The 19,560-nt window shown below is 38.6% G+C and overlaps 1 protein-coding gene across 1 annotated transcript in view; it reads right to left on the bottom strand.

Moving 5' to 3' along the window:
* LOC114250468 (uncharacterized) overlaps positions 1–15,793 on the bottom strand; it is a 28,738-nt gene extending 12,945 nt beyond the window's left edge. Inside the window, exons 1-5 of the mRNA XM_089731205.1 lie at positions 15,387–15,793; positions 9,757–9,842; positions 1,775–1,951; positions 1,034–1,221; positions 106–209 (exon numbers count right to left, since the gene is read on the bottom strand). Of these exons, the coding sequence (XP_089587331.1) occupies positions 106–209; positions 1,034–1,221; positions 1,775–1,951; positions 9,757–9,829 (542 nt within the window). The 5' untranslated portion in view covers positions 9,830–9,842; positions 15,387–15,793. The remainder of the gene's footprint in view (positions 1–105; positions 210–1,033; positions 1,222–1,774; positions 1,952–9,756; positions 9,843–15,386) is intronic.
* Positions 15,794–19,560: the final 3,767 nt, after the last annotated feature.

Here is a 19,560-nt window from a genome sequence, read left to right on the forward strand (position 1 = left end):
TAACATAATCCCCAATCGTTCTATCGGATCCCCGCTCGAAGTCCGTCTCTCTGTGGAATATATCGGGTCCTGAGTGAACTCTATGAATGCGGAGGACATAATCACCTGATGACGCTGTAATCCTTTTCCTGGTACGTGCAATGACCGGCAGTCAGGACGTATTCGTCGCTGATAAGCGACCCTCCGCACTTCCAAGAATATCCATAGTCCTGGATCAATAATTCATGCTGGTAAACAACCCTTACAGAGTTATCTATCGAAGCTCTTACCACGATTTTCACATTTCATGACCTCCCGCCAATGACTAAGCACCGGTTCCAGTGCTAACTCCGGAGAATCGTCTAGAAAGATCGTAGACGGTTTGTCTGCCCCTAACATCAGGATACTCTTGAATGTTCTCAATGACGTGATAACGACTTTTAAATTAATGAACACGGGCTGCACGCACGAAAAAGTGTCACGTTCCGCCTGAGCCTGAGCGTGCAAGCGAGAGCGCGGATTAAGCGATAGAGAGACACGATTGGCCCAGGCGTTGGCCGTCTTGTGAGCCCGCATTAATAAGTACCATCGCTTCGCCTTAGATAGATAAACTGATATCGAAAGATGGGTGGCGGTATTTACATTATTGATATCTATGGGTGCCGATAACCATTTAACACCGGGTGGACCCTCGTTCATCCATCTAAGCAACAAAAATAAATCTACCCGCGCTCGAAGCTGTAAAAATCGTGGTAAGCCAAATAATGGTATGTGCAATGTAATAATATTTAGGGGTTAAAGATTAAAACTATGTTAGTGTACAATTAATTTATTACGATGTATATATAAAGCTAATGAAGTTATAAAGCCAGGTTCTGAGAAACTGCTCCGCGACTTCGAATCTCGGTTGCAAGGTTGTTAAAAATAATTTTAATATTTTAATAATTATTTTAACATTTAATGAAAAAAGGGGTACAAAGTTTTTGCTCGTGTCTTAAGTTATGTGACAGCATTAAGGTAATCTAGAGCTATGAAAACCCAAAAACAATAGAACCTGTGCATTCTTCCATCCTATTAGGGCCATGTGCGGGAACTCCTCGATCGTAGCGACCTGCCCTCCGATGATAAGCGGTATTTTTATGGGTGTACAATCTGAGACATTTACTTCGACGCCATGCGCCGACGGAAGCAGTGGGATGGCCACTATCTTTTTTGTGTTCAACGATTTGTATTTATCGCACACTGAAATTTATATATATGTCGTGGTTAACGACTTTTAGTAATATTAAGACGTTGTTTTGACTATTATTTTAAATGATGAAATGTTGTTTTGATAAATATAACAAAATGTAGGGTAGACTCCGTAACGCCACAGTATAAAATGGCGGTACGTGGACAGAGTCGTGGCATTCCGTGTCAGACAGTCATTCAGTCCGTATCGGACGATCCGTCCGTCTCAGTCAGTGAGTCTCTGGCAGTCAGTCTGTCGGTATGTGGAACGAAACTGTCGGTTTACCCCGTCATTGTGAAAGTTGTGTGTGTGTGTTGAGTTGAGTTTGTGAGTCCGCACGGGTAGGTACCACCGCCCTGCCTATTTCTGCCGTGACGTGGTAATGCGGTTCGGTTTGAAAGGTGGGGCAGCCGTTGTACTATAAAATTGAGACTTAGAATTCATGTCCCAAGTTGGTTGGCGGCACTTACATTGTTGATGTCTATGGGCTCAACAAATTGGCAAGGTGATAGCTACCCGTACGGACTCATACGCTCTAACACTAGTAAACTGAGTTCTACTTACTTCGCTCAGCAATTTCAAAGTATCGCCTCTTCTCCACCGAAGTCATGTCGTCTTCATCAGGACCTATCTCCAACGTCGGTTCATCTTCTTGAAAGCCATCGACAGGGCCAGGCGAATATGTGACTGGCCTATTTGTGATTGGCGGCTGATTCTCAACTATATTTGACGGCACAAAACCTGCGAGCAAAATTGTTATCATTATTCGGAGGATAAACATGATTTTGGACCTAAATGTTAAGCCGTCGTAGTATCATAGACATTGGGAAAACCATTACCCAACTTTGTATTTTTTGGACCGAAGCTGAGGTACAGCTTCAGGTCCAATGAGCTTGGAACTCTGTGACCGAAGATTATAACAACTAGTCCAAAAGATTTTGAAGGCCATAAAACGACTTTTTTTTTTTTTTTTTCCTACCTATGCTGATAGTGAGGTGAGCTCACGGGGCTCAAACCTCATGACGATTCTAACACGAACCCTAGCAAGAGCCGTGCTTCGCAAAATCTACCACCGGATCGGAAACGCGACCCACTGAGAAGATCCGGCGAGAAACTCAGTGGGCTGTGTCTGAGAGTTAATTTACTCGTCGAGTCCTTCGTCGCAGGCGACGGGTTCGACGAGAAGGGTTACCGGTGCTTGAAGTACCTAAAAGCACCGTTAGTGGATCGGGAGGATCCGAGATGACGTGTTTTGGGTGACGTCGACTGCTTTCCATTCTGTCCGCAGGATCGGGAATGTAGTTACCGGCGGCCACGATGAGAGGGTTCTCGTGCCGTGCCGCTTTATCGAAGTGGCGCATCGACGCCGACTGCAAATACTTACTGACGGACTCTAAGTCCAGGTCGTCATGGAGGTCGACGTTCCTGACGAACCACGGGGCTCCGACGGCTATCCTGCAAAAACGGGATTGAATAATCTGGAAGGATTTTAAGTGAGTGCGGGCCGCGTGAGCGAACACTACACTTGCATAGGTCATGACGGGGCGTATGCAAGTTTTGTAGAGTGTCACCTTATTTCTAAGGGACATTTTACTTCGCCTGCATATCATCGGGTAGATAAAACGACTCCACTTCACACTAGCTCGAGACCCGGTCCTGGCGCGAAAAACCAGATTTATCCGTGATCAACATTAACATTACCCGCCTTAAAACATCAGGTGACTGCATTTACTGGTGGTGGAACATTTTTTACTGGTGATAGGACGTTTTGTGAGTCCGCACGGGTAGGTACCATCACCCTGCCTAATTCTGCCGTAAAGCAGTAATGCGCTTCAGTTTGAAGGGCGGGCAGCCGTTGTAATTATGTCTATGGGCTCCAGTAATCACTTAACACCAGGTAGTCTGCCAGCTCATCCACCCATCTCAGCAATAAAAAAATTAAAAAAAGGTTGAAGTCTCAATTGTATGGTGTGACAGCTGTCCCCCTCGTCTAACGACGGCATGATTGCTTTGCGGCATAATATACAGCATGCCCCCTGTGGGGGTTCGCAATATCCTACTAATACAAGCCAGTTGGGAATTGTACTGGCATAATTTAATTAATATAGATGTAGGTCGGATCTGTGTCTGTTTGTGTACGAGAAGAGCTCGGGATCAGTACAGAGCTGCAGAGGACTGTATCTATAGTAGTGTGGTATAGGACCCTCGGCTAGATGTAGTTAAGGTCGGATTTGTGCCTGTTTTTGTACGAGAATGGCTCTAAGCTAGATCTAAATAATCTTTTTCCGAATGCAAACATTTCGACTATTCAATCTAACGGTATATACAGGCGGTCAGTCACCTTATATTAATAACAACTATAATTGTAAGCATCATAATATCAAGCGGCGTCACCATGACTCCAACCAATTAATTTTAGGAAAAACAAAATCATTTTACGACGCAAAAAACCCAACCACAAAAAAAATGTTTCATTTATCAAAAAAAAAAACAAAAACATATTTTTCATTGTTAGATTCGTTTATTTATATGTAAGTAACTATATAGTTGTCGGTAGTCGAAATTCGACTATAATTAATTAAAATTATAAGTTTGTTAACTATTATCATTCTATTGTCAAAGACTAGTTAGTATATTTCTATAATCATAGATTTCGCCAAGACTACAGTTTAGACAAATATCAATAAAGATAAACAAGAATTAATCTATTCTCAATTTGACAATTTGACCACAGACTTTAAGCAATAATAAAAGTTTGACAATAAATAAATTTATTTTTTATGCATAATTAAAAAAAAAAATAACATTCTGCACTCCCTCTCCCTCTATATTCTCTACAAAAATGTGTGAAATTTCATACTCCTCCGTTTTTGCTCCATTTTTTGCACCATTTCCTTCCATACATCTCCTAGTTACATGCATTTCTACACATCACATTTCCATACCACGCTAACCGTCCTCTCTGTAATTTATCAATCACCGAGGCTACTTTCACACTTCCTCTGATACAATCATTCCTTATCCTGTCCATCCTTGGCAATCTCCATATTCGCATCTCTGCCGGACGCACTCCTCTTTCATGCTTTAATATCGTCGCCATAACATTCTGATCCATATAGCACGACAAGTTCGTTTGACAATGATCGTTTTGTAAATTTTCCCCTTGAAATAAATATCTATAATACTTTACAGAATTTACAATGGGGAGTGTTCCGAGGAGTTGTTCAATTTAATAGAAGCCGCTGATTTTCGCAACCGATCGTCTCGCCGGAACTATCATCCGCACCATCTGGATGGTTGGCGTTCCACTACAATGCGTTTTAAAAACAGTTTTCTGCCACGCACAGTAAATCTCTGGAATTCGTTGCCATCAGCGGTCTTCCCCAACAACTGCGACATTGGGCTATTCAAGAAAAGAGCATATTCTTACCTGAAGGGTAGGCAACGCACTGGCGTAAACGCTGGTGACCGGGGGCGGCGGTGAATCACTTACCATCAGGTGACCCGTCTTGCTAGTTTGCCTCTCGTTGTTATAAAAAAAAAAAAAAAGAGATAATAATATAATATAAAATAAATATCCTGACACCTGAACATATATTCACATACATATTTATGCATGACATATCTTATACCTTTAAACGAGCAATTCTTCAATAATCTGAATCTCGGAAACGGCTCCAACGATTTTCATAAAATTTAGTATACAGGGGATTTCGGGGGCGATAAATCGATCTAGCTACGATTTATTTTCAGAAAATGTTATTTTTTTCGTGTTTTCAATAATCAACTTTATCGATAATAAACTTTATGACTATTCCCGACATCTATTGGCGAATAATAATACTATTTTTCTTAATTGAGAGAAACTAACTGCTTTAAAGACACAACAAGATGGTGTTATAAAAAAAAACCGAGTAAAGCTCGGTCATCATCTAGTTCTATTTTAATATTACCACATAAATAAGATCTTCCATTAAGCGAGTGAAATTGTTCGGTGGAATAACGGCTTGAAGGTTATTGCCCCGGAACTTGTTTAGATGCAAATATGGTACAGCCACTACTTATGCATCAGACATAAAAATATACTAAGCGTTTATTTCCTTTTTTAGCCCGGGTAAGTTCCTTGTGGGACGATGCGGAGGGGTACCCTAACCGGGAAAAAACATCCGTAACGTAAGATTTTTATTAGTAATGCACACAGTGTACGACTTAACTTTGTAATAACGTACAACTAACGTAACGTATAATTTCATACTCCTCCGTCCGTACAATTTTCGTAAAAAGGGGTAAAAAGTTTTTGCTTCACGTATTAATATTATATAGATAACAAATATATTATATACATTAATAATTAACATATACGGATTGTATACCTAAACCTTTATATGTCGTAAACATATTCATAATTTTAATATATAAATTTCATTGTTCCCTCCGTTTGTTTGTCATTGACCGCATAATGGGTCGATACTTAAGTATTTTTATATCTTTTTTTTGCGTTCGAATGCGTCTTTGGTTACTTTAAATTTAAAATTAGTTCCTATAGGTGACGCTGCAATTGGGGCCGTCTTTTCTTTTTTTACTTTATATACTCCGAAAAATATAATATCACCCTAACCAATATTGACTGACTCAGTGGTGCAATAGTTAGCGGCCCTAATTGTTAAAAATTGTTTAAAAAAAAAGAAAATATTTGAGAAAAAACTAAAAAAAAAAGCCCGCTGATTTTGTTTCGCCGGTTCTTCTCAGGACTGTGGCTTTTTTTGGAACCGGTGGTAGAGTTAACATTGTTATTTATATTTTGACATTCAACAAGTGTGTCATACTGACATCTAAGTTGAAATAAATGATTTTGAATTTGAATTTGAATTTGTTGCGCCAAGGGTCGCGGGTTCAATTCTCACATCGGGCAAACATTCGTGTGGTGAACAGGCTTGTTTGCTCTTTGTCGGGGTGTTCATTATGTACCTAGTCAGGTCATAAATTCTGTCACATGTTTAATGTAAAATAATTGAAACAAGTTTATTCATTATGTAACCATTCATATACCAAAATGAACTTAACAAAACATAGATTCTTATGACACTAAAATTTATTCAAAATGACCTCCGTGATTTTGAATACAGGCCTTCAATCTGCCCGGCCAGTCGTCTATCGCAGCACGAACGAGGTCCATGTCAATATCGGCGGCTGGCTTAATCAAGGATGTCTTGAGTGACTCCAAATTGGGATAAGGCTTTGAGCACGCCTTTTCCTCCAAGTGTTGCCATATCTTGTAATCTAACGGATTCAAATCTGGACTGGAGGAGGGCCAGTATTCGTGCCGGATGAAGTCGATTTCACGCGCCGCCAGCCAGTCTTGTGTGCTCCTCGCTCTATGAGCTAGCGCCGAATCTTGTTGGAATACCCAGTGCCTGTTATTGATCACGGTATGAGAAACAGGTTCCACAAGGGTCGTCAGGACTGTATTTTGATACACAACTCCATTCGTTTTTACACCTTTCTCACAAAAATGTACCTCTATTAAGCCCCAATAAGAAACTCCCAACCATACCATGAGCGAGGATGGAAAATGACCTCGTTGGACACGCGGAATACGGTTGCTCGCTTCTTCACTACTGTGTGCGTACACCTTATCATTTTGTTTGTTGTAGCTCTCTTCTACGGTAAAAATTTTTTCATCCGAAAAAAGAATTTCCCGATATTTTTTTCCCGCGTACCGCTTCAACAAAGCGCGGCATCTCTTCAGTCTTAGGTCCATTAGACGAGCATTCAAACGCTGTCCTGTTTTTCTTCGATATGCCCGAAGCCCTAAGTCTTTATTTAACACCCTTTTCACCGTGGTTCTGCTTAACCCCATCTGAAGGGCCAACAGTTTCTGCTTACGTTTGGGATTTCTTTGAATTCCCGCCTTCACAGCTTTTATCACTGCTGGAGTCCTAACAGACCGAGGGCGACCACTTCTTGACCTGTCATCTACACTAGTCTTCATTGTATCGTTTGATGGTACGATAAACGAATCTTTTGGTTATATTCGTAAATTCATAAATTGGCGCGTCACCGCAACGATGCAACGCAATAACTGCAACACGGTCTTCTTTAAGCGTCCACTCCATATTTAAAAATGAGTAAAATTCTAAAAGTATACATTTTTATTTTCATGAACAATTCGAAATTCGAATTCAATAAACTTTTTTGTGGCCAGCATTCTAAAAGAAAAGTTTTTACTGTGTGACAATACTTATGACCTGACTAGTTATATATGTATACATTTAAACGTATATTTAATAAGTATGTTTTTTTTTTTCCTACCTAAGCTGGTAGCCTTGAGAGGCTATTCCAGCGTAACCGTAACTAGTAGGTGAGCTCACGGGGCTCAAACCTGACGACGTTGCTAACACGAACCCTAGCAAGAGCCGTGCTTCGCAGAATCTACCACCGGATCGGAAACGCGACCCACTGAGAAGATCCGGCGAGAAACTCAGCGGGCTGTGTCTGGGAGTTAATTTACTCGTCGAGCCCGTCGCAAGCGACGGGTTCGACGAGAACGGTGACCGATGCTTGAAGTACCTAGAAGCACCGACAGTGGATCGGGGGGATCCGAGATGACGTCTTTTGGGCGACGTCGACTGCTTTCCATTCTTTCCACAGGATCGGGAATGTAAGTATGTATGTCAGTTGTCAATATTGTCATGTTGAGTCTTTGGTACTCATAACACAGGGAATCCTAAATTGGGGCCAGATAACCGTGCGCGATTTGTTCCCAGTTATTTATTATATTCCCAGCTATAAATATTTATTTATTTATAATAAAAACAGCCAATATCGTTGAGCACTAATTGAATTATATGTTGGATACCGTCGCGATGCCAAACAATTGTATAGTTATGATCATTGTTATTCTTACTTGTTCATTTAAAAATATTAATACGTGAAGCAAAAACTTTGTATCCCTTTTTACGAAAATTGCGTGGACGGGGGAGTATGAAATTTTCCACACTTATAGAGAATATAGAGAAGAAGTGCACAATGCCAATTTTTTTTTTTAAAAATGCATAAAAGATACATTAAATCAATAAAGAAAACATTACACACACTACATACCATGTATTTGACGCACACACATATACTCTTTGTTTATTGTCAAACTTTTGTTCTTGGCGTCTGTTGTCAAATTGAGATTAAATATTGTTTGTCTTTGTTAATATTTTTATAGTGTTGGTTTGGCGAAATTTGTGATTATAGAAGTATAAAATACAATCATAATAGTGTACAAACTTACAATTCCAATTAATTATAGTCGAATTTCGACTACTGCCGGACCTCTAGTTCATTTAAAAACACGAAAAGTTATTGTTAATAATCTCTTATAAGATAGAAACAATTTAAGTTTTTTCCCGTTCCTATTCGCTGGTAGCTTACGGGGCTATTCTAGCTACGCCCGGACGGGTAGGAGCTCATGGACTCAATCTGAGAGAATTTGTTAACACTGGCCCCTAACAAGAGCAGTGCTTCGCAGAATCTACCACCGGATCGGAGTCGCGACCCACTGAGAAGATCCGGCGTAAGAAATTCAATGGCACGTAATTTTGAGAAACGCCAAATCAATACGAGATCTGTTACGAGATAATTAGGAAATGACTTCAAAAAATCAGGGCTATTTTTCTAAAAAAAAAACTTTCAATTAAAGGAGCGTGTGCTGACATCTCCTCACCATTTCTATATTGTTATCTTCTAGAACGCATTTTTTGGAAAAGAAGTACTCTGAACATCAAGGCATCAAAAACGAAACGTAACGCTGTGATTCTAAAAAAATATACTACAAATATTTATTCTTCGATTTTAAAGAAACCTAAATTTATATAAAAGAAATTTTACGAATTAATTTATCTCAATTTCAAAGTAGTCAATACTTCCGAAATAATAATTTAATAATATTAAATACGAGATTAAACCGTAAAAAAAGTTTTAATCGTGCAAAATGTATTTCAGATCTTGTTTAAAGTCTTAGAGGGGCGTAGAAAAAATTAAAATTACTTTTAAGGCTTCATCTCGCTCAGTTTTAGAGTATTCGAAATGACCGTAATAATAATTCAATAATATTAAATACGAGATTAAACCGTAAAAAAAGTTTTAATTGTATTATTTGTATTGTTTATAAACTTTACGGTTTTCGCGAATCGTGTACATAATTAAAGCTATTTTTACGATTTAATCTCGCTCTTAGTTTAGCTTACAGTCTATTTAAAGCTATGTAACTAGCGATCTATCTATTTATTATTTATAACTTTATATACTTGACAGTATAAAGGCGGACTTAAGGCCATAGGCATTCTCTGACAGTCTACCTTAGGGGCGTGCAGAGAGGAATCTTGGTAGGTGTAGTGTTATAGAGATATTAGGTATTTAAACATATGTATATATATAACATAAATAATATTTATAGATACAAATACTCGTACTTAAATAAAGACATATACATAAATATATACACATAGAAATATATATTATAAATAAATATTATCAATTAGGTGACTATAACTCACCAACGAACTGGCTGCTGGTCAAAATCGTTAAGTTCCAGGCAAATAGAAATGTTAATATATAATTAACGTGCATCTTCACAACATATCTGAAACGAGATAAAAGGTAATTAAGTCCTGAAGGTGCATCGCTGTCTTATTCATAATTGACTCGAAGGAGCAGTTAATCAGTGACCCTAATTGTTGCAACAAGGGTCGTAGGTTCTATTCCCTCATCGGGCAAATTTTCATGTGATGAACATGTTTTTTTTTGTTTTTATTGCTTAGATGGATGGACGAGCTCACAGCCCACCTGGTGTTAAGTGGTTACTGGAGCACATAGACATCTACGACGTAAATGCCGCCACTCAACTTGAGATATAAGTTCTAAGTTTTCAAGTATAGTTACAACGGCTACCCCACCCTTCAAACCGAAACGCATTACTGCTTAACGGCAGAAATAAGCAGGGCGGTGGTACCTACCCGCACGGACTCACAAGACATCCTACCACCAGCGCGTTAAAGGTTATTTAATATTAGCAAAAACAGTTCGATGTTTTAAATTGAACTTCAATTAATTTTACTACATTCAAATAGCTGTGAGAAGTTCTTTTTGTTACGATAATTTTTCCAAATTACAAACTTTAACTGGTTCTCCTGTAAAGTTGCAAAAATGTTGCTTTGGCCAAATGGACTTTCATCTCTCGATTTTTATTTAATGGAATGTTTATAAATCACTCTTTGGCTCCTATAGTACAACACATACTACATTCAAATAGTTGAGGAAGTTTGTTAAGATCTTTTTCCCAGATGTTTAAGTTTTAAATGGCTCTCGACGTAATGTGTACAAAAAGAAAAGTGTGTGGGGACGGTTCGAAGACACATCGCAGTATTTCGGGGTGGTCTCATTCTAACTTGATGATGTAAAAGCACAACCAAGAGATGTCTGCAAATCACATACATAATATTTATTGTTTGTACTACTTATTTTATTCTTAGGGACTTTTTTGTATTAGACAGTTTTCTTTCTTTTTTGTTTTTGTCGAAATTGATTTTATGTTTTATTTGTTTTTGACATTTAAAAAAAAAACGAAAAATAATTAACAAAGTGCTCTAAAGTTCTGTAACGGACGCTAAGCAAAAGAAATAAGAAAAAAATCGGTTTGCTTCGATACAGAAGAGGATATTGTGGTCAACGCGATGCTACCCGCGGTTATTGTCGTACCGCAGGGCGAAGCTAGTCTAAAAAAAGTAGCCTAAGCTACTCCTTATATCATTAACTACCTATCAGTGAAAGAGCCGTCAAAATCGGTCCAGCCGTTCCAGATATTAGCCGGAACAAACAGACAAACAGACAGACAGACAAAATAAAAATAAAGTTATTTTGGTATATTTACTGTGTATACATACTTACGCATTTAGTAATAAGTGGTTATTTTATTATTACAAACAGACACTCCAATTTTATTTATTTGTATAGATTGATAAACAATTATCGGCTTTTTCCATTGCACTGCGTAAAAACCCGTTAATCGCATTTCCCGTATTATTACTAAAGATTACAATGAGTCACTAATGTTTATAACATATGTGGTCATTTAAAACTCACGTCTAATACGTAGTCGTATTTGTTATCTATTGGCTAGTAGTCTAAAGGCCTATTCCAGCTACGCCGGGACGGGTGGGTGAGCTCGTGGGCTCAACCTGAGAGAATTTGCTGACACTAGCCCTAGCAAGAGCAGTGCTTCGCTGAATCTACCAGCTAATCGGAAACGCGACCCACTGAGAAGATCCGGCGAGAAACTCAGTGGGCTGTGTCTGTGGGTTAGTTCGCTCGTCGAACTCTTCGTCGTATATCTTTTAGTGTCTCGAAATTAAGTACTGTTTTAATCGCAAAAACAAAAATTAAGATAATTTAAAAAAAATAATAAAGAATCGCCAAATTAAAAGAAGTGTTACAGTTTAATTGGAACGAAGTTCCTTATCGCGCGTTGTGAAAGGGGGCTAGACGGAAAAAATTCTTACGAAAAGTTGTCACGACACTTTTTAGATCCGTCATTCTGACCAATCAACGTGTAGGCGCTTATCGCGCGACATTGCTCGTATCCGATTGGTCCGCGCAATGAGTACAGTTTCTCGAGATAGCGTTTCAACAATAGTAATTTAGTTCATAGTATTGTTTTTTTCCTTCTTCATAATGCCGTAATTTATTATTATAACTTAAAAAAAAAAAATTACAATTCCTTCACTAATTAATCGAAAGGAACTTCGTTCCATCCGGGTGTCCCTTGACACCTCTGAAGTTTTTATTTATATTATATTGTTTCAGGCGTTTCGAATACTATATAATTTTCGTGATATCTGAATATTGTGTTGATGCCCACCGTCTGATTGCTGTTTAGACAATTTAGAAAATTCTAAATTTTTACTTCTAATTTCTGCGATGTTACAATAAAAAAAAACCTGAGATTAAACCGTAAAAATAGTTTAAAAAATGTGTCTAAAAACGGTCTAAGTGTCGCGGGAATTGAAGAAAAAAGGGTGCGTGTACTTATATGTACGCGCGTAAGAAGTTATACTTTATTTTTATTAAATTTATTTCTTTTTTATTTATTTAAATATTAAATAATTAATAATAAATATTTAACGTTAATAATTTAATAATATTTAGTATGAATTATTTAGTAATAAATAATGCAAACGAATAGTTAACCTCAATTGTATTGGAGCACTTAAAAAGGTTGATGAGCACAGTTTTTTCACTAATATTAATTAGTATTGATTTAAATATTCAATTTAAATCACTTCCGATTATAGTTCAGACGCACATATAAAATTCGCACATGTATAATGAAAACAAAATGAAAACACGTGTTTTAAATATAGAAACTCAAAGCATGTGGATAAATATTATAAATATAAATACACAGTGAACAGAGGCGGCGTGCGTGCCAACATGCGCCACTAACAGAGGTTCCATTTCTGTTTTGTTGGTAGCATTTTTTCCTCAACTTACAATACGACCGTGTACGTGCGCGAAAGTTCACCTGCGGCTATATTCAGACTCGCCAAGTTACGTCGGTCGTATTGTAATGAGCGATTTAGTGGGCAACTTCATTCTGTTAACTTTGTGTCACGGTGCGCGCGCATCGTAAAATTTCACTCTCATCAATTTTTCATAACGCGCCTAAAGAAGTATAACTTCAATTATTTTTTTTATTGACCCTATTGATACCGGTCAAAGTATTAGAGCGAAGTTATAAAATTAATGCATTGTCATTGGCCCTTGATACGCCTGCGAATTATCAATCGGACGTATTGAAATCTGTGAAAATGACGTATAAAGATGCACACATGCATGAGTTTTTGTCCGTTCACAACAAGGTGACACTCTACAAAACTTTCTTAAGTTCGATCATGACCTATGCCATTGAGTGTTCGCTCACGCGGCCCGTACACGTATCAACTCTTTCCAGGTCATACAATCCAGGATTAATTAATGCAGGATAGCCGTCGGAGCACCGTGGTATGTGAGGAATTTAGATCGTCACGACGACTAAATTTAGTAGCGATTCGTAAGTATCTTAAGGAAGCGTCTGAACTCTACTTCGATAAAGCAGTACGACACGAAAACTCTCTCATCGTGGCCGCCCCTAATTACTTTTTTTTATTGCTTAGATGGGTGGACGAGCTCACAGCTCACCTGGTGTTAAGTGGTTACTGGAGCCCATAGACATCTATAACGTAAATGCGCCACCTACCTTGAGATATAAGTTCTAAGGTCTCAAGTATAGTTACAACGGCTGCCCCACCCTTCAAACCGAAGCTCATTACTGCTTCACGGCAGAAATAGGTAGAGTGGTGTTAACTACCCGCGCGGACTTACACTAGTAATTACGCAAATTATAATTTTGCGGGTTTGATTTTTATTACACGAAGTTATTCCTTCACCGTGGAAGACAATCGTGAACATTTGTTGAGTATGTATTTCATCAGTAAAATTGGTACCCGCCTGCGGAATTCGAACACCGGTGCATCGCTCTACACGAATGCACCGGGCGTCTTATCCTTTAGGCCACTTTAGGCGTGTTTTATTCACAATACCCCCCATCGTTGACTTTGGCTGGTGGCGGTGGCGGAAGAGGCCGTGGCAGCGTTGTTGGCGGCAGCGCATGGCAGCTGACGTCACGTCCGTTATAATAGATATTTTTTTATGTGGGCTGACTCCACAATGAAACGCTATTGAGATAACGACATGATAACATCGGGAATTACAATTAAATGGCGTTAAATGGTGACTTTTTAATTTTAACTAGAGGTCCCGCAGTAGTCGAAATTCGACTATAATTAATTGGAATTGTAAGTTTGTAAGCTATTATGATTGTATTTCATACTTCTATAATCACAAATTTCGCCAAGACTACACTATAAAAAATATTAGTAAAGATAAACAATATTTAATCTATTCCCAATTTGACAACGGACGTCAAGAACAAAAGTATGCATGCGTGTGTGCGTCAATATTATATGTAGTGTGTGTAATGTTTTCTTTATTGATTTACTGTATCTTTTATGCATTATTTTAAAAAAATATTAGCATTGTGCACTTCTTCTCGATATTCTCTATAAGTGTGAAAAATTTCATACTCCTTCGTCCGCGCAATTTTTGTAAAAAGGGATACAAAGTTTTTGCTTCACGTATTAATATATAGATTATGTGTAACTTGATCCAGTTTTGCGGCGCACGCCAAAATAACTCGCAGATGGCAGATTTTTTATTACTTACTTGACACTTATCGTTATATTTTGGGTAATTCATACTACATCTTTATAAATTGTAGCCTATTTATTACTCTGATGTGTAAGCTGTATTATTGTAATGTTTTATCAGAATCCATTCACTAGTTTTTGCGTGAAAGAGTAACAAATAAAGGTCAATACGTACTCAACAAATGTTCACGATTGACTTCCACGGTGAAGGAATAACATCGTGTAATAAAAATGAAACCCGCAAAATTATAATTTGCGTAATTACTGGCGGTAGGACCTCTTGTGAGTCCGTGCGGGTGGGTACCACCGCCCTGCCTATTTCTGTCGTGAAGCAGTAACGCGTTTCGGTTTGAAGGGTGGGGCAGCCGTTGTAACTATACTAGAGACCTTAGAACTTATACCTCAAGGTGGGTGGCGCATTTACGTTTTGGATGTCTATGGGCTCCAGTAACCACTTAACACCAGGTGGGCTATGAGCTCGTCCACCCATCTAAGTAATAAAAAAAAAAAACATCCATACATTCTTTCTCATAGTAGGTTAAAGTATCATTTGGACCGTGCGAAGGCTACTTCGTTTCACGGAAGTCAATATAATTCTGCATAAATTAAACACATTTTTTTGTAGTACGAAGCCACGCATCACTGATACGATCTCTGAATGCAGCGAGTACGTTTGTTTTAATGACACGCGCGCCGTCTGTCGGCAAATGACGGTATTACGACAAAAACCTTTATCTACCCCGAAACGCCAGCAATTGAAGCAATTAAACAAAGCCCTTGATTTTCTAAGCTGATTAACACAGGATCCTTACGGAAAACTATCAAAACAGGTTTGAAGTTAAAAAAAAAAAAGCAAAAAAAACAAAACGACACACAACACTTACCTTCACAAGACAATATACAGAGCTGCGAAACACAAGTTCCACTACATTGTACTACTATCGATGAAAACACTAAACCGAAAGCTCTGGAGAACGAAATTTTCTTTAACTTAAAGCCCGCCCGCACTTTCGTACTTCGATTTCGAATATAAAAATCGAATTTGTTTTGAATGTATTTAAAAACAATATTGTATTCAGTTAACAAACACAAGGCGTCCGAGCTATTATAGTGTTGCGCGTCTGATGGTGGAAACTGGACTTACTCGTTACGTTCGTATTAAATCAGGGTCATCACGCACAAGTTTTTTTTTTCACTCTCGACGCCCCCGCGTTGTAACTGGCCATATTGAAGACGAGCGCTTAGTCCGTACACTTGCGGCCAAAAACAACTTGAATACATATAACTCAGTGATTTAATCAAGTCCGGCGGGTAGATACCAATTTCTTTATTTTTCCAAATGCAAAGGCAAAAGTGTCATACCAAACAGCGTAATCTTTTTATATATTTTTCTTTTACTATATGAAGGAAAATTGAATGAAGTTTATTAATATGGAACATGGCATGCAATGAGTTGAGATGAGATAATATGGAATGAAATATATTATAATCTCAGTAAAATGGTGGTCATTTACTGAGTCTTTTTCAGTAGACTTTTTGGAGGATCCCGAAAAGTTACGTCCAACAGGTTTGTTTTATTTTCCCACATTTGTTCCCACTTTCATAAATACTAAACAGTTAATAAACCACCGTTATTACGCATTTAAACCTGAAGAAACACTAAATAGACAAAATAAAACAAAACACACAACTTCACTCGTAGTGTTCTCGCCAAAAAGTCTTCTTTAAACACTTACCTGACACGTTAGCTCAGAAATGGATGGTTCCAATAATTCGTTTAGTGTAACACGCCGGGCAGTAGGAAAGGAATTAAGACCTTACTCCTGTATATCTAAGTTCGTTTTTCATTTTCTCAGTAAAACTAGCGTTTTCGGGTCTACAGACGGCAGCTGGCACCGTCATCCCTCCCATCACACTAACATACGTAAAGGGTGAGTGATTGAAAAGCAAAACCAGTCCTCCTAACAACTTTATAATAAGGTTGAATAATTACGTTAAACTGGCAGCCCTAATAGAACTGGGCGTCGTTAATGTCAGGTTTGCGGTATGTGCGGGCGCCGATACGTCAGAGGCAGCTCGCTTGGTTTAAATCACAGGCGACAGCGATTGAACCGAATGAACGTGACATTGTGCTTTTAGAGGTAAACTTGTTTGGTGCTAACGACAAAAGAAAGATCTTCCAGCGAGCTAGTGAGATTGGTCGGTAGATCGACAGTCCGAATGTTGTTGTACGGAACTTGCATATATGCAAGCTTATCTTGAAAATTTCTTAAGCGAGATTCAGGCATCAAATATGTTGTGTTGTATTATGGCTACCCAAAGCCCGAGTCTGACATACCGGGAAGGCTTCCGAGGTTGATGTGGCAGTGGGCAGGGCATAATGATCGAACAGATAGGCGCAGTGGCCAAACAGTTCTGGACTGACGACCTGCTATAGTTCGTGTAGTTCAATACTGATCTTTTTTTTATTGCTGGTGGTCTTAAGTGGTTACTGGAGCCCATAAACATCCACAACGTAAATGCGCCACCCACCTTGAGATATAAGTTCTAAGGTCTCAAGTATAGTTACAACGGCTGCCCCACCCTTCAAACCGAAAGGCATTACTGCTTCACGGCAGAAATAGGCAGGGTAGTAGTACCTACCCGTGCGAACTCATAAGGGGTCCTACCACCAGTAACATTATGTCTAAGCTTGGGTAAGCTAGTAGAACGTAGTGTAGCAAATCCGCCAGGCTGAGCCCCGTGAGCTTGCACGTTCGCTGAAGCAAGCACAACCCCTCGAGGTTAAGTAGAAAGTGGGGGTAGCTTAGTCATGAATTCTCTTGAATACCGTCTTAAGCAGTTGTTGGCATACGTAACATTAAAGAAACAGTTAATTTTAACTATTTTTAGTTAACTAAATAGTTACGTTGCGCCGACATATACATATATGTATAGAAAATAAGCACTCAGACAAAGACCAAATAAACCTGTACATCACACGAATGTGGGGATCGAATCCACGACCCTCGGTGCAACAGTCGGGGGTACTAACCTCTGCACAAGCGAGTCTGTCAATATAGAATGCTTTTACGCCAACATCTTCACAAGCGCGTCGCGCTCTCGGCTAACTTCTTATGACTCGCACCGCAAGCCCTTCTTCATATAATGAACTAAATCCATTGTGGTTTATTTCCTTGAATTAATTACTGAATTTCTTTTGAAAACAACATTAATGTATATGTAGGTAAAGTTCGCTTCTGATTTACTTAAATAAAAAAACATTATTAATAATATCGATGCAGAGAGACGATAAAATCACATATCGAGAGATGAAAGGATATTTGGTTTAAGCGTCATTTTTGCAACTTCACAGAAGAGCCATTCAAATTTTTTTTTGTTTATTGCTTGGACGTGTGGACGAGCTCACAGCCTACCTGGTTACTGGAGCCCATAGACATCTACAACGTAAATGCGCCACCTACCTTTAGATATAAGTTCTAAGGTCTCAGTATAGCCACAACGGCTGCCCCACTCTTCAAACCGAAACACATTACTGCTTCACGGCAGAAATAAGCGGGGCGGTGATACCTACCCGTGCGGACTCACAAAAGGTCCTACCACTAGTCAATCAAATTTCAAAAATTTGGAAAAAATATCATAACAAAAAAAACTTCTTCAGCTATTTCTATTTGAATGGAGTAATAGAGTAAACTTAATTGAAGTTCAATTAAAAACATCGAATAGTTGATGCTAACAGATACCAAATAAAAGGGACCTTTAATTACAATGATAAAGGTCGCGTGTTAAGCGAAATGTCGCTTAAAAAAACCAAACCAGTGTGCGTGTGTGTGTGTGTGTTTGCGTGCGTGTGTGTGTGTGTGTTTGTGTGTGTATTAAAAAAATCTATAATTAATATAATAAAAGAACATAATATAGTTTTGATTATATATATATGAATCGCAGAAACGAAAAGTAATAATATTACAAAAGTTAAAATTTTATATTCGACGCCATCTATCGGCAGGTTTTACAACTACAAATATTACTGGTGGTAGAACCTCTTGTGAGTCCGCGCGGGTAGGTACCACCACCCCGCCTATTTCTGTCGTAAAGTAGTAATGCGTTTCGGTTTGAAGGGCTGGGCAGCCGTTGTAACTATACTGAGACCTTCGAACTTATATCTCAAGGTGGGTGGCGCATTTACGTTGTAGATGTCTATGGGCTCCAGTAACCACTTAACACCAGGTGGGCTGCGAGCTCGTCCACCCCTCTAACCAAAAAAAAAAGAAAAATAGTTCCCGAACAAACCCTTTTCGATTTGATTGTACGATTAGTCATTTTGAAACTATTACTTACAATAAAATAGCCCACTGAGTTTCTCGCCGGATCTTCTCAGTGGGTCGCGTTTCCAATCCGGTGGTAGATTCTGCGAAGCACTGCTCTTGCTAGGGTCAGTGTTAGCAACTCTCCGGTTGAGCCCCGCGAGCTCACCTACTAACGTTAGGGCGAAGCTGAAATAGCCTCTCAAGGCTATCAGCATAGGTAGGAAAAAAAAAAAAAAAAAAAAAAAAAAAAAAAAAAAAAAAAAAAAAAAAAAAAAAAAAAAAAAAAACAATAAAATAGTAAAGCGTTTCAAATAATTTGAACAAATAAAAAAAATCAGTCACCGTGTCGAGCGTCTTATTAATGTCACGTATGGACAGCGGCAATGATAAATCTAAGGATTCATTTTTAATTCCATATCGTAAGTCTCATGATTATTATTTTTTAACTATGCTGATAGCCTTGAGAGGCTATTTCAGCTTCGCCCTAACATGTATGTGAGCGCACGGTGCTCAAGCCGGAGTGTTGCTAACACTGAATCCAGCAAGAGCAGTGCTTCATGCACGCACACATTATGTATCGTGGGCTTGGTGCTTTTAGTTGTTGTTTGACTTCAGGTTTGAGCCCCGTGAGCTCACTTACACGTTAGGGTGAAACTGAAATAGCCGTTCAAGGCTATCAGCATAGGCAGGAAAAAAAAAACAAAAAAAAACAACTGTCGACACAAAATAAAACGAAAATATTTTTTTAAAA

This window comes from Bombyx mandarina, chromosome 11, assembly GCF_030267445.1.
Source record: "Bombyx mandarina strain Sakado chromosome 11, ASM3026744v2".
Taxonomy (NCBI): domain Eukaryota; kingdom Metazoa; phylum Arthropoda; class Insecta; order Lepidoptera; family Bombycidae; genus Bombyx; species Bombyx mandarina.